General features: G+C 32.7%; 1 protein-coding gene across 1 annotated transcript in view; it reads right to left on the minus strand.

Annotated features, from left to right (window-relative positions):
- The window catches only part of ARID2 (AT-rich interaction domain 2), a 136897-nt gene that overhangs the window by 64162 nt on the left and 58002 nt on the right, over positions 1–14733 (minus strand). The window contains exon 4 of the mRNA XM_032493261.1: positions 2534–2667. Within this exon, the coding sequence (XP_032349152.1) occupies positions 2534–2667 (134 nt within the window). The remainder of the gene's footprint in view (positions 1–2533; positions 2668–14733) is intronic.

A 14733-nucleotide genomic window follows, 5' to 3' on the forward strand; every position in this document is an offset into this window, starting at 1 on the left:
TAAACTTTAATTAAAAATTAACTTATTTTAATTTTAAAATTTAAGAGAATATAAACAAAAAGTCCTTAATAATCTACCCTATAATCCTGCATAAATGATTATATCCAAATCAATGCCAAGGGGAAAAGAATAGAAAAAGAAGGTATTCATGGCAAGGAAAAGTGCAAAAAACTATGTAATAAATGATACCATATTTTGATGTCAATATTTAATAATCCTAAATTCAAAGCAAAATCTACCTAATATTTTTTGGGCCACTTAACGTCACTGGGCAAAAAGAGTCAAGATCCTTAAAGGAAAATTTGGTCCCATATTCTATCAATGCACAATATTCTATTATGATAATTAGGAGTAGAACTGCAATCCATGCTAAATGTCTTGAAGCTACTGCCACTTTAAATTTATTGTATTATCTTTCAAAATATTGTTTTAGAATAGCTTTTCCTAATATCAACAATATAAGCATCTCTAGATAAATTTATATATCCAAATATATTAATCCAAACCTACAAGAAGAGTAAGGCTGGCTGATCAAAAACATAAACACAAATGTTTTAAAGGTTCTAACTGAAATTTCCTATAGGCTCATAATCTATCACCATGTAATTCTACTTTGGTGTTTATTTAAACACACACATACACACACACAAATTGACAGCTATGGAGCTTACTATAGTCTCCTTACTGATATTTGAAAAGTATCATCAGTGAAGGGTTTGTTCTGTATACTGATAATCATGTTAATTTTCAGAATACTGTGATGTTTCTACGGCTCCTTCTAGAAAAATGAGAAGTACCTTAAATTCATAAATGCTGCCCTGAAATACTACCTCTTTTTCCAGTTTGAATTAGATATACTGTAGTCTGATGTTCCCCAGCAATTCCTAGTTTTTCCTTTCATGACTCCCCAATCCTGATTTTATCAAACATGCTACATACGTTACATAACTGTTCAGATTCTTCTTTAAAAAAAAAAAAAGACAGGCATATGACAGCATATCAGAAAGGAGTTATTGTAACACCAGGTTAAGCAATTCTGTCATTCCCTCAAACTGTGTAGCTCTATCAGTGACTTCCACTATGCTTCTGAAATACCAAAAATATTTCACTTCTTTCTTGAAGTAAATCATTTTTAATTGGGGGGTGGGGTGGGGTGGAGAAAAATAGATCCGGAAAAAAATTCATTTTAAACTAGATTTAATGTAGAAACGGGTCAGTTTGGGAAACTGTATAGAAACTAAACTCTGTTTAAGCTACGAGAATGGACAGTCCTGCTGTCACTGTAGTGGAAGCACACAGAGTTGTAAGATGGTCTTAAAGGCCATTAGTACAATGTCTCATTCAATATAGGAATGCCCTCTATAACATCCTTGAATCAGACAGTGCTCATTAACCCTTTTAGGAACAGGAAGCATATCTTCTAACAAGTCACCCTATTTTATTTTACCAGCTTAAACTATTAGCAAGATCATCAGATGGTGTTCTCTTTCAACACTGGTTCTTGAGGCAGTAACTTCTAATTAAAAACAAAGCTAGATTTGGTTTGCACTTGCCACTGCCACCACCCCTCCGCAGCCCCATTATACAAAAGTATCAGATGAAGCCTCTTCTAATGGGGATCACTGTTTCCTCAGCTATTACTGACTAGAGAAGAAATAGAGTCAAATTCAACATGAAGGAAACTTTGAAAACAGGTAATGGAAAGTAAAACAAAAAAGTCAGTGATACTGGCATAAATGAGAGAGCTTAAATCTAAGGATTAACTAAGAGACTGGGATTAGGTACCAATGAAGAATAATACAGATCCAGATAATTGTATATTGCATAAAGAACATACCCTTCAAAAAGACATATCTCCTTCTTCTTAGGCCAAATGTTGGTGACCGAACAAAAGAGATACTTATCTCTTCAGAGCTCTCTTCCTAGTCATCAACCCCTAGAGTCACTAAACACTGAACTCCCATCTACTCTGCCTCAAGAATCTTGTTATTACACTCTCAACCTGACTACTCTCAATATGAGTCCTTTTAAGCTGCAGATTCCTCTATAACCATTACAAAAATGACTTAAATGAAAAAAATCTCAGTACCTAGTACTATGACATGAAAATAGCTGAATAGTTAGAAACATGTCTGAGGACTTCTGATGCTGGGAATTCTGGTAATCAGACAATCTAGTGGATGCTAGTTGAGTATATTTTTTGGCTTTCTTAATCCTAACAGGACATTCCTCTTCTCATTTTAGTGACTATTCAGGATAAAGTCATCTTTAGCCAAAGAAATAAGAAAGAAACTTCACCTGAAAGCAGAGGTGTACTTGTAACTCTGAAAATTCCTTCAGCTAAAAGCCCTATATGCAGTCTGTGACAGAAAGGGCCCTCATACCAAATTAGGTGCTAATCTTTGGAAGCCACCTTACCCCAAGGCTTTAAGGATTTTTATATGCAAAGTAAGGGACTAATTCATTGAATGATGTCTATTTTCCTAATTCAAAACTGTGGACCTATGCCTTGTTCCTTTCCAGTGATATTTACCTGACACACTGTGTTGCTGGTAATTGTAGGAAGATGGAATTGCACCAATAGGAAGCTGTGGTTTTGGATTGCCTGGTGGTACCTCATCATCATCCTCCCCAAAATGATGAACTTTCTCGTACTTTTCTAGGTAACTGAAATAGAAAAACAGCACAGTAGAGATTTAAAAACAGATTTACATCTTATTTTTTAACTTCTACCACATATATCTGTTTTCCTCTTCTAAAGGCCCTACATTTAAAAATAATAAGATACCACAAACCTCTTATATTAGTGGAACAGTCATTTCAGCAGTAACACTGCAGACAAACTCAATGCAATCGTTCTAAGTGCTTTTACATTTTCAGAAAAGACCCCACCACTAGTCAAATAAAAATATAAAAGTAAAGAATATCAAAGAACAACTACATGTGAATGAATGGTAGTACATTTTATTTACTGATTAAAAAATAGTATACATGGTCACTGTAAAAAAAACACGTGAAAATAAGATTTCCCTTGCCTCTCCAATCTCACTTATCAGAGATAACCACAGGTTCACGTGCATAGCATATTTTCTGTGCCTATTTTTATTTAACAATATATTTGTGAGATCTGAGCATGTCAATACATACAGTACTACCTCAGTCTTTTTTAACAGCTATACATTTGATCCTATTAATTTAACTAGATCTTTAGTAATACATTTAGCTATTTTTTTTTTTGCTATTACAAATTATGCAGCAATAAGCTTAATCACTGTACTTATTTGAATATTTTTCTCTTGGCAGACATCAGAAATGACATGTTCATTGTAAACAGAAATATGGCCAAATTTCCATCAAAAAGTGATGTGCCCAATGTATTTTGATCACTTTATAAGATAGTTCCTATATTCCCCACTGTATCACCATTACTGTGTATGGTCTAACATTAAATAGAACTGAATTCCAAATTCATAGTATATCATCATCTACCAATTTACAACAAAATTCCAAGAAAGATTTTAAAATGGGGAAATAACTGGTCAAACCCCTGTCAAACAAAGCACTGTAACTACCAAGCTCATTACTATACTTCACAAGAAGTTAAGCTCACTAATACAATGACTTACATTTATCATAGAGAAGTTCTAAATGTGATTATTTATAGATCAATTCTTCTACTATTCCTGACCAAGACAGGTACTAAGTCCATCAGTCACTATTTTAAAAGTCCTGCAGCTACTCAACCCTTCGCTGTTAACAGCTATAGACAGCTGAGATGACGGAGGGGTGTATCAGTGAATATACAGCATGACCTCAGAAGTATTATTTTGTTTTTAGTACCAAACCTTAACTTTCAAGGTGGGATGAAAATAAGTTATAAATTCACAAATATAAAAACTAATGACATGGAAAATCAGTACCATTCCTCATTTTCCCCTTCCAGCTTTACCAGGCACAATAATACACATCTAAGACCCTGGAAAGGCATTAAACTGTCTCTTTCCATTCCTTCCAAGTTCTTCATATAAGCTCAGTTTGAGCAAGGAACTCTTTCCTAGCTGGCAGCTTGATAGCTAATGAATCTAACACTTTCCTCTTCTGTTGGAGATATTAAAAGGAGAGACACATGCCCAGATATAACCCTTGAGCACTGAGGAGAGCATGCAGCAGCACACGTTTCACCATGATCCTGGGGCGGTGCCCCAGCAGATAGAATTTACAGTCTAAAAACATAAAACAAAAGAAAACAAAAAGATGATTAAAAAGAGGCAGTCTCTTTCCAGTATAGACTCAAAATGGACTTAAACAGGTAATAAATCAAGACTATTCTTTCTGAATTTCTAATGCTGATGTCATAAAGAGTATACATAAATTTGGACACAAGTAGCTGCTCAAAAATTATATGACATTTCCTACAAATGAGGGATTATCTACATCTCTTGAAATCCCAGAAGCAACAGTACTGAAAGAAGTATTTTAGAAAGCATGGTCTTTCAGAACTGAACTCACTGTGGAATGGTTAAAAACGAACTAAAAATAATTAATTTTATTAAATAATTTTTATTTAAATACATTCAAAATAACAGTGACGATGTAGAATTTTTACATCTAAACCTTACGCTAATAATATGCTTAAGATGCTCTTTATAACTTTGTTACTCATAAGGTAGATTTAAAATTTGTTTTTTATCACAGCTGGGGGAGAAAATGTTACTAGTATAGAAACAACATGACTATTATCTTTTCCCTCCCAGAACACCCAAAATGGAGCATAAGCAAAATGAAGTGACTGACAACAACATAAGTATTAGATATTCAAAATAAATAGTAAATATGTATTATATACATAAAACCCTTCATAATTTAAATTCTCATAAGATATTTAAAATATGACTCTTAGCCCCTTGGAACATTCTAACCCTATTCCTCCGAACACATTCTTCATATAATTCCAATCCCCAGAAATTTATGGTTTACGCAAATTGTTATGATTTAAAAATTTTTTATTTCCCTGGCTCGAGGATCAGTACTTGCTCTCATGCATGATTAAATATTTCCAACTGAGACTCAACCTTTCTTAGTTCAACTGAGGTTTTGGCATCCAGTTCTGATCTCTTGTCCTTCTCAATAAATAAGCACAAAGTCTTTTGGTTTTCAAAGAGCTATACTTCCAAAATCTAAAAAGTATTAATAGACAAGAGAAAGTAGCTAAAATAAAGTTACACTTCGAAGTCTAGGTCTTCAGATTAAATTTTCTATCATGACTCAGTTTACACACTAAGATACACTGTTTTAAACTACAGTTACACATTTAAACTACAAATGCTAGACTGCACTTTTCCCTCTCTTCTCATAGTCAATAACATCACTTCAAGTAGCTATTAATCAAACAGGTTTCTACTAAACTCTTACAGTAATCTGCCTAGCACACTACATATTTAATTCAAGATTGGTAAAATATGGGAATACAGATGGCAGTCACTCTCTCATCAGGCAACACAGAAAACTAGGTTCCTTAGTTCAATATTAGGTACAGATTAAAGTGGGGCAAGTTGTAACTTCTTTGTCTTCAACTTGGCATTAACTTATTTTGTAGTGAATTCTATGCCATAGGGCACAGACTTAAGATGACTAGGTCAAAGACTTACAGGACAAGGGCAAATATGAACAGTTACCATATAATATAGAAATTATTTTATTTTTCTATTTTATTTTGCAGGACCTTAAATTACTCCCTTTTGCTTCTTTTCCTTCATTATCTAATCTCCAAAGGTGCATTCCCTCCTCTTTAAATTTCTTTTCCCTCAGAAAAAATACCTTCCAAAGACTACAGTCCTCAAAACACACACACTTTTAAGCCCAGGACCTATGGTCAGTGCTCTGATCGAGCAGGACTCTTTTGTACTTAAGATATGGCTTCTCTTTCCAATGGTAATTTTAGAGCAATACTAGTTTCCTCCACAGATTTTCAGAATTGCCCTTGTTCTCCACAAATGCTTGCTTCAGGAGAGAAAAATCTCTCTACTGGGATTTGATGTTTACTTTTCTACTTATAGGAAACTTGAAGTTTGTAGTATTTTGTCTTCTAGCTATATCGAGGGTGTGTATTTATATAGTTTTATTTGTTCTTCTTGTTGATCTTTACTGATTTTGGAGAATATAAAAACAGAGATTTGGATTTACCTTGTCTACCATTATCCTTACTTGTCCAGTAATTGATTTGAATCCATTTATAAAAATGTAAAAATTTGACAGTATCCCAAAATTTGCAAGAAAAATTGACCTCAGGGAAGAATGTTAAGTAACTCAAAAGCAGAACAATGTATAATTAATAGACGGAATTTAAAAAAAAGAAAGATCATGATTTATTAATTGTACACAGTGATGACTGCATTCACGTTTTATTTTCATCCATGGGTCATACTTTCACTATGGAAAAGCAAGAATCAAAATAAACTGAACACAGAAATAGACTTTCGAACCAATGTATGACAAACTATTATACTAACATTTTTTTCAAAATTAAAGCTTACTGCTCTGATTAAAATAGTATTCAATCATTCATTCAACAAATAATTATTAAGCATTTTCTACGTGCCAGACACTGTTTTAGATGTTTAGAATACTGAACAAACAAAGCAGATCAATATCCCCATATATACGGTGCTAACACCCTCATGGGGGAAACAAATAAACAATGAAATCAATAAACATACTTTTAAATAAGACCACAAAAGCTTTCTGTATGGCTATATAAATAAAACTTAAAATATAATTTCACATTTATCATCAAACAAAAATTTCATTTTAGGTATTTCTATCTAACTATACTAAGTTATACATTGGTGAGTATGTCCCCAATTTTCCACTGTTAGGAATATAATTATAGTCTGAGAAACACAGATGTCTCGAGGACATCACCTGGAGATCCTGGACTTAGAGCCGGATGGCGTAACTTGTGAAACACTGGGCTGTCTCTCCCTGGAGAGCATATAGTAAGTACATTTACAGGTGTAAGAGGAATCATTTCAATTAACTATTGTTTTTTTTTGTTCTCTTCAAATGTATGTGTGAGAAGGACTGTATATAGGTATGAAGCAGTCAGAAATGAGGACTGTACTAAATGTCAATAATTTCGCTTCTAGAAATTTATCCTTTATCACATGTTGGCAAAACACAGGATAAGAATGTGTAACATGACAGCAGTTTGTAAGTACAAAAGACTAGAAAAAAAGGTACATACTGAAACAACAGGAAAATATTGTTTTAGATTCTTAAATTCAACTACTATACAATGGTTAAAAAAAAAAAAGAGAGATCTATACATGCTGATGTGTAATTGTAAAGGTACAGAACAATGATGTATACGGTATATTTCTACCTATGTATTAAAAAGGAGATCAGCTATATACTTCCATGTGAACAAAGTATTTCATGAATGAAGTTTTAAAAAAATGTAATTGTGGTTAACTTTATAGTAGAAACTTTCTCACCCTTCATGTAATTTTCTTTTCTTTTCTGTTTTTAAACTGCTCTTGATTACTTTTTAAATAAAAAGGGCTAATTATAAATAACAAATCTATTTAAAGGTACAATATTTAAAACAGAATGAAGAGATGACCTAATGGGATAGAACAGAGAAGGCCACTGTCTAGTATAAAAAGGTAGCATTTTGTACAAGTGTGGGAAACAGAGAGTGTATTCGATCATTAATATTGGGATAAAAGATTCACTATTTGAAAACAAAAATAAATTTCTACATCATACTGTATAAACCAAATTAATTTCCAGATGAATTAGAGATTTACATGTAAATTTTAAAATACAAAATAAAAACCCAGAAGATAAAAATTAATTTATTTATAGAGTACAGAAAAGGCCCTCCTCAGCATGAGAGAAAGCAACCACAAAGAAAGAGTAATATATGCAGCTCATGAAAATTTTAAAACTTCTATAAGGCAAAAAATAACACAATGCTAAGTAATAAACAACAACCTGGAAAAATATTTCATGCAGAAACACACACATACACACACACACATTTAGAGCATAAACTATTTCAAATCATTATGAAAAGAACCAATACTGCAATTTTAAAAAAATGAACAAATGATATGATTTTTAAACAACAAAGAATTATTTTATAAGAAAAATATAAATTTAAAATGTGAGATGATTTTTTTGAAATATAATACCCAGTTTTGGGAAAGATTTAGGTAAGCAGCAACTCATACACAAAGTAGAAATATACACTGGTACAACCATTCTGGAGGGATATTTTGTAATATGCATTAAGAGCATTAAAAATATGAATACCATTTACGTCAGAAATCTTTCCTCTAGCAAATTACCCTAAGGAAATAAACATTTTACTCAAAGATATATTTAAAGATATATTCAAAGAGTTTCCAAAAAAAAAAAAAAGCCATCCACCATCATTTCTGAAGATGAAAAACAATCTAATTATTCAACAGGAAACTGGTTCACTAAGTTTTATGCAAGAGAATTCTATGCAGCCCATAAAAATGGCATTGTAAAAGAATACTTATCACATACAAGAATATTTGAGATACAATAATAAAAAAATTAGAAAATGCAACAAACTGATTCTATTTAAAATATACGTTTTATAATTAAATACCTGCAAAAAAAAGTCCTAAAGCTTATACCACCAACTGTTAACAGTAATTTCGTGCTAGAATTATGTGACTTAAGTTTTTAAAATTTATTTATAGTTACTAAATTTCCTATAGTAGATATGTTTTATTTTTATTTTATCAAGGAAAAACTAGAGTACAGGTAAAGAAGTTATTCTTCCTGAGACTGGAGTGAGAAGAAGGTGAGTTAAGATACAGATCATTTTGAAGTGGTAGGAAAAGACAGCTTAAAAAGAAATCATACATGCCAGTTTCTATTTTCTTAGTATATTAGAAGACTATCTAAAAAGAGCACAGATGGCAGGAGTAGAAATTGGGGGATTTAAGCAAGGTGATAAATCTTTAAAGCAATAGAAAAAGAGAATGTGGTCATTTCTTGAGATGGCACCTAGGTAGTAACAGTGTTATTTGATAAAAGAGAGATTTTAGTTTAAATAAAAGGAAGAAGACTGGGGGAGACAGGAAGTGGACAGGAGGGACAGAAAAGGAATAGGAAAGATGTGAAGGGAAGAAGAAAAGGAAGAAGGAAGAGGAGATCAAAGAGGACAAGAAGAAGAGAAAAAGAGAGAGAGGAAATGAATAGGGAAGTATGAAAAAAGAGACAGTCCAAAGGAGTAGGAAGGAGAAAGAGGAAGACTGAAGAAAGAAGAAAGCAGGGCAGAGCTCTTTAAGATTGAGGATATAAGAGAATTTTTTACAAATGAAATAGATCATCTAGAGACCATCACGGAGTGTTGTGGTTAGCTGCAAAGCAGTAACTATATGGAAGAGTAGACTTGAGGTGGTTATACAATGGGTAGAAATTACCCTTTGTAGAGTGAAGGTTCTGGATGGAACTAGCACATACTGGCACACAGAGGATACACAAGATGTAATATATCTCTACAGTAAAACACACCCTTCATAAATGTCTAGATTTATTTCTGAATGATTACAAAATATAACATTTACTTACATTCTTAAATAATCTAAGAACTCTTCCAGATTTTATAAACCAGTTGAATATTAAAATTCTAAGAAAAAAGGACAGAGGTGGGAAATTACAAGAAAGTAAGTTTCAGACTGGAATGGGGGAAGAAAGCACGAGTGGTGAAAGCCCTCTGGAAAGCTGAGAGAAGAGGAGATAAGGATTATCATGCTAAATTATTCAAGACAAAAATAATAGCTAAGTAGACAGAACATCATGGAATTCCTTTTCAGAATCAGTTCTACCACATATATAAATCGGTTTCATTACTGAATAGCTGTACTTTGTTTTCTGACCTCAGACAGTGAAACTGAAGGCTCTGGCCAAATGAGGAAGAAAAATCTATTACCCTCAGGGGAGCGGCGCTTGTTTAACCAATTGAAGTACACAGGACAAATGCCCTCCACCGTTAGCATAACATCATCAGAATAAAGAACGCGCTTGGAGCTCTCCCTGGTGCTGCTATCTGAGGCCTGACTTAAGGACTAGTCTTTCTAATCACTGAACCCAAGTTTACTATTCCCGTGCTGACCTATCTGCCTGAATTCTCATTCGTCTTCTTCCTGCAAACGACACACTCACTTGTGCCTCTGTAAGTATCTACTTCCAACTTTAGTAAAAAATGCATAATATATAGAGGTAGATCAAAGGGTTCTATTCCATGACATTTACATAATTTCCATATTTTTGAACAAGTTTAAAAAGTAATTAATAACCAAAAAATAAAAACACACTAGTACTAGTGTATCTAAATAAAAGTGTATATATATGACACTAATCATAGGCTATATGGTCAGTTAAATATCTCTAGTAATAAATCTTCCTAGAAAAATAAAACATTTAATTTAATTTTTGATATAGCTTATTATATAATGAATGAGAACAAATTAGAATCAAACTTGAATAGGCATGTAGTACCGAAAAGCAATAAACATGACCATCTTCCTGGGGGAGAGGGTATAGTTTAGTGATAAAGTGTGTGCTTAGCATGTACATGGTCCTGGGTTTAACCCCCAGTACTCCTGTTAAACAAACAAACAAGCAAACCTAATTACTTCCCCACCAAAAAAAAACACATAAAAATTATTTTTAAAAACATGACTATATTCTTAATCTTTCTGAATCTAAGAATTAAGCAGTAAAAAGCTATTGTAATGAAGTTGCTGATCTACTTCAATGATTCTTAATTAAGGGCAGTACCATGCCAGGGATAATCTGGAAAAGTGTGGGGCCATTTCTGTTTGTCAGTGACCAGGAGAGCACTACCAGTAACTAGGAGGCAGGAGCCAGGGACACTGAACATGCTACAGCGCACAAAGATCTGGGCCATCCCAAAAGCCAGTAATGCGTCCATTGAAAAACACTGATCTAATACAATTAAAAGTAAAAATTAAGAATTTCCAATAAATTAGGAAATTCCCAATGAATATCTGACTCATGAATATCCTTTCTAAACAGAAGAAATGGGAACCAAGAGTCCAGAGGCCCTGCCTCCAATGGAAATACAAATCCTAGCATAATCAAATCATACCATCAAGAAAATGATTATACATTCTTTTCTGAAGAGTTTAACAAGATGCTGCTTTCCCAAAGTATCTTTTGCCCAATCCGTCCAAACCATCCAATAAACAAAACAAGTAAGATCAAAACAAAAACAACCCCCCTCAAACAAACAAAACACCCCATAAAGAATGAAGGGAGAAAGAGATATGTGTGCTGGCAACTGTAGAAACTTAGAATACTTTTTGCCTTGGGAATATTGTGTAAAGCTTAAATTTTACCACAAAGAGTTAAAAAGTAAGCAATGTTGGCCAGTCTAGGGACTATTATGACATTTTTATCAGAAACTTCACACCATTTCTAAAAAAAGATTACATTTGAATACATAGAAAATAGTATCAACCACAGATTACTCTGCTTCAAAGTAGTAAAAAAAAACTAGTGGTGTGGGTACAGCTAAGTGGTAGAGCACATGCTTAGGATACACAAGGTCCTGGGTTCAATCCCCAAGTAGCTCCATTAAAATAAACAAACAAACAAACAAACCCAATTATCCCCTCTCCCCAAATTAAATCCAAATGTTTCCTTACAAGAAGTTGTAAACTGTGAAAACAAAATGTATTGAGGAACTGTTTGAAAAGACTGCACTGTGCTGAAAAATTGAGTATACATTGCTATATAGTAATATTAGCAAATCAATTCACAATTTCTCAAAATCAGAGTAGGGTCTGATAAAAGAAACAGCTAAAATGCACATATGCAACTTTTTATTATTACTGTTTTCTACACATTAAGACTTCTTTCAAGTAAGATAATGAAAGAGTATATTAAACTGGAAATTGCTGGAATATATATTAAACTGGAAATTACAAACTGGATTGTTATTTAATCAGAAATGTTTGACATGTCAATGAAAACCCCACTTGAAGGTTTTTTTTTAAAGAAACACCAAGATCTGATGGGTACTTTCACTTCCAAAAATGGCAGAACATGTCATGTTCCTACTGAGAACCAGGAAAACTGGAAAATATAAATATTCACTTTTTATATTTCCCAAAGGCATTAGAGATTGAGAAAGTAGTGAAGACTTATTGCACCAAGAGAGAAGACAGAAATCCAGAAAGTCAAACTTAGCATTTGGGGTTTGCTCTGAGAGAATTATAAAAAAAGATGGTTGAGACTGGTAAGTATGTTTGACAGCCGTGAGAGTCGAGGGAGAAACAAACAAAAACATCTGTTTTCAATTGTGACTCTGAAAATTTCACTCTAGTAGTTAGGTGAACAAAAACTAAAAGAGGCTTGCAGAGACTACAGACTAATTTGGAGTCGCTTACAGGGCTCAGAAAATTGAATTAAAGTGATCCTAGACTGCTAATGCCCCCAACTCCTGTCACAAGCAAACTATCCTAAATAAACTCTGGAGAAAGACAATATAATTTCAGGTCTCAAATTATGTCTATAAATGTTTTTCAAGTACAATCCAGTATACCATCAAGATACAACCAGGAACTCAGGAGGAAACAGATGGAAGAACCAATAAAAACAAAAGACAGCAGAAGTAAAAATACACTAAAAGGAGCTCCAGATAGATAAATTATCAAAAGGAGACAGAATTTTTTTTAGTTCATATGTACCTGCTCATCACACGTAAGAACACTGAAAACCAAAGACAAAAAGAATTATTAAAGGCAGTCAGAAGAAAAATTAGAATTTCTTCAAAGGTGCAAGGAAGACATTTAAGTATTCACCAGAAACAATGGAAAGCAGAGGTAACAAATTTTCACTGTGCTCTTTGCAAATAACAGCAAATTTAAAATTTGACATCCAGAGAATATATCATTCAAAACTAAAAACATAATCTGATAACCACAAATTAAATTGTTAGGTATAATACTTATTTTATTTATAAATTTCCACCAACTCTTGCCAATTATATTATTCTGGATATCAGAGATGGGTTAAATAACAGTTTTTCCTTATGTTCATCTGTATGAAAATTAGAAGAGAAAAATTGGGGGATTAAATCCCAAACTTAATCCAAATCAAATTAAAACATTTATTTAACTGGAAGGAAGTGACAAGTTGAATCAATATCATACAAAAAATAACAATACAATAATCAAAAAAGTTATGGAACCCTAAGACAGGAGAAAGGCACAGCAATTACCTTGATTTTCTCTCTTTTGTAATGTCTGTCTTATTCATTGCTCCAAAACAAGTATTGTGTTGGCATACAGTAGGGGATAATGTTAACTCAGCTAAATTGAATTCTTCCAGTCAGTAATTTCCCCAGTCTATATTATTTCTACCAAAATTTATATCCTATTGATAATCTGTAGTAATAATGGGAGAGAACAGTAACATTCTGAACATATAGTAGGTATTCAATAAGTGTTTGCTAAGTACACAAATCGGGCTTAAGTTTATTTTCTAGATTTAAAAATCTCCGTTTCTCTTGCTTTTCCTCATACGGTCTGGTCTATTATCCAAACTTTGATCCCCTTTGGATCCATTCCAAACTTCCCTTATGCCATTTTAGTTTCTTCCCAAATTAGATAATGCACCAACCCTTGGGGATCTAAACTTAACCTACCTACAAACAAAAGAAATTCTGGTATTTTTATTCTCCATTGAATATAAATACTATATAGAAATCCATAAATACTTCTATAAACAGAATATTGTCACAGTGTAATCCATTTCCTAAGAATAAAACACAATTAGAAACAAAGTATTGAATTTCTTTGTTTTTATACTTTCTTTGATGCTGATCAGGTAATGATGGTCTAGTTCTAATTTAATTAAACATTTATGTAATCTAGTGATTATACAATATAATTATGATAGTTCACATTCTCTAGTATCTTTTGAGTTTTGTTTGACTCATACTATTGATATCCTGTCTTTATGCTTTTAAAATCAAGATACAAAATGGTAAAATTAAAGTATTAGTTATAGAAACATAATGATAATGTTCTTTTACAACTCAGTTATAGGCATAATTCTGTTTTCTTTTTAAAAGTCACCCAGCAGTGTAGCTATTAAAAGGACCAGCAATAAAATATACAAATGCAGCATACAAAAATATGAACATTTTCATTTTCAAGTGAAAAATTCACAAAGCTTCTTGAGAAAATTGAGTTATTAAGCAAAACATAACCTGTCTTCTGATATTAAAAGTCTAAAATTTTTTTCATAAACTATCAAAAGGCTAAACTATAAAACAACTTTATAACTATATTTAAGTTGCTTCATTCTAGAACTGTATATTAAACAGTGAAAGTGTACATCTGCGTATCTTACTGTATAGACAGACACATGCACACTGCACGTGCACACATGTTCTCGGGGAGCATACACAAAATGGTAAGGATGCAGAAAATTAACACTGACTCACATGGTGATAAAATTGGTTCTCCTTACTTTCAATCCTTATCATATCAAAACAGTTTGATGCTAGTTTTTTTTTTTTTTTTTTTTTTGGTATCTAATTCTAATCTCCCCTTTTAACAGAGTAAATATCTAGGGAATGGGCTCATTATTGCCTTTTCACTCTACCAGATTTTTAAAGTTTTCTTATTTTTCTGGTGGGTGTTACTATTTAACATG

Source organism: Camelus ferus, chromosome 12, assembly GCF_009834535.1.
Source record: "Camelus ferus isolate YT-003-E chromosome 12, BCGSAC_Cfer_1.0, whole genome shotgun sequence".
Taxonomy (NCBI): Eukaryota; Metazoa; Chordata; class Mammalia; order Artiodactyla; family Camelidae; genus Camelus; species Camelus ferus.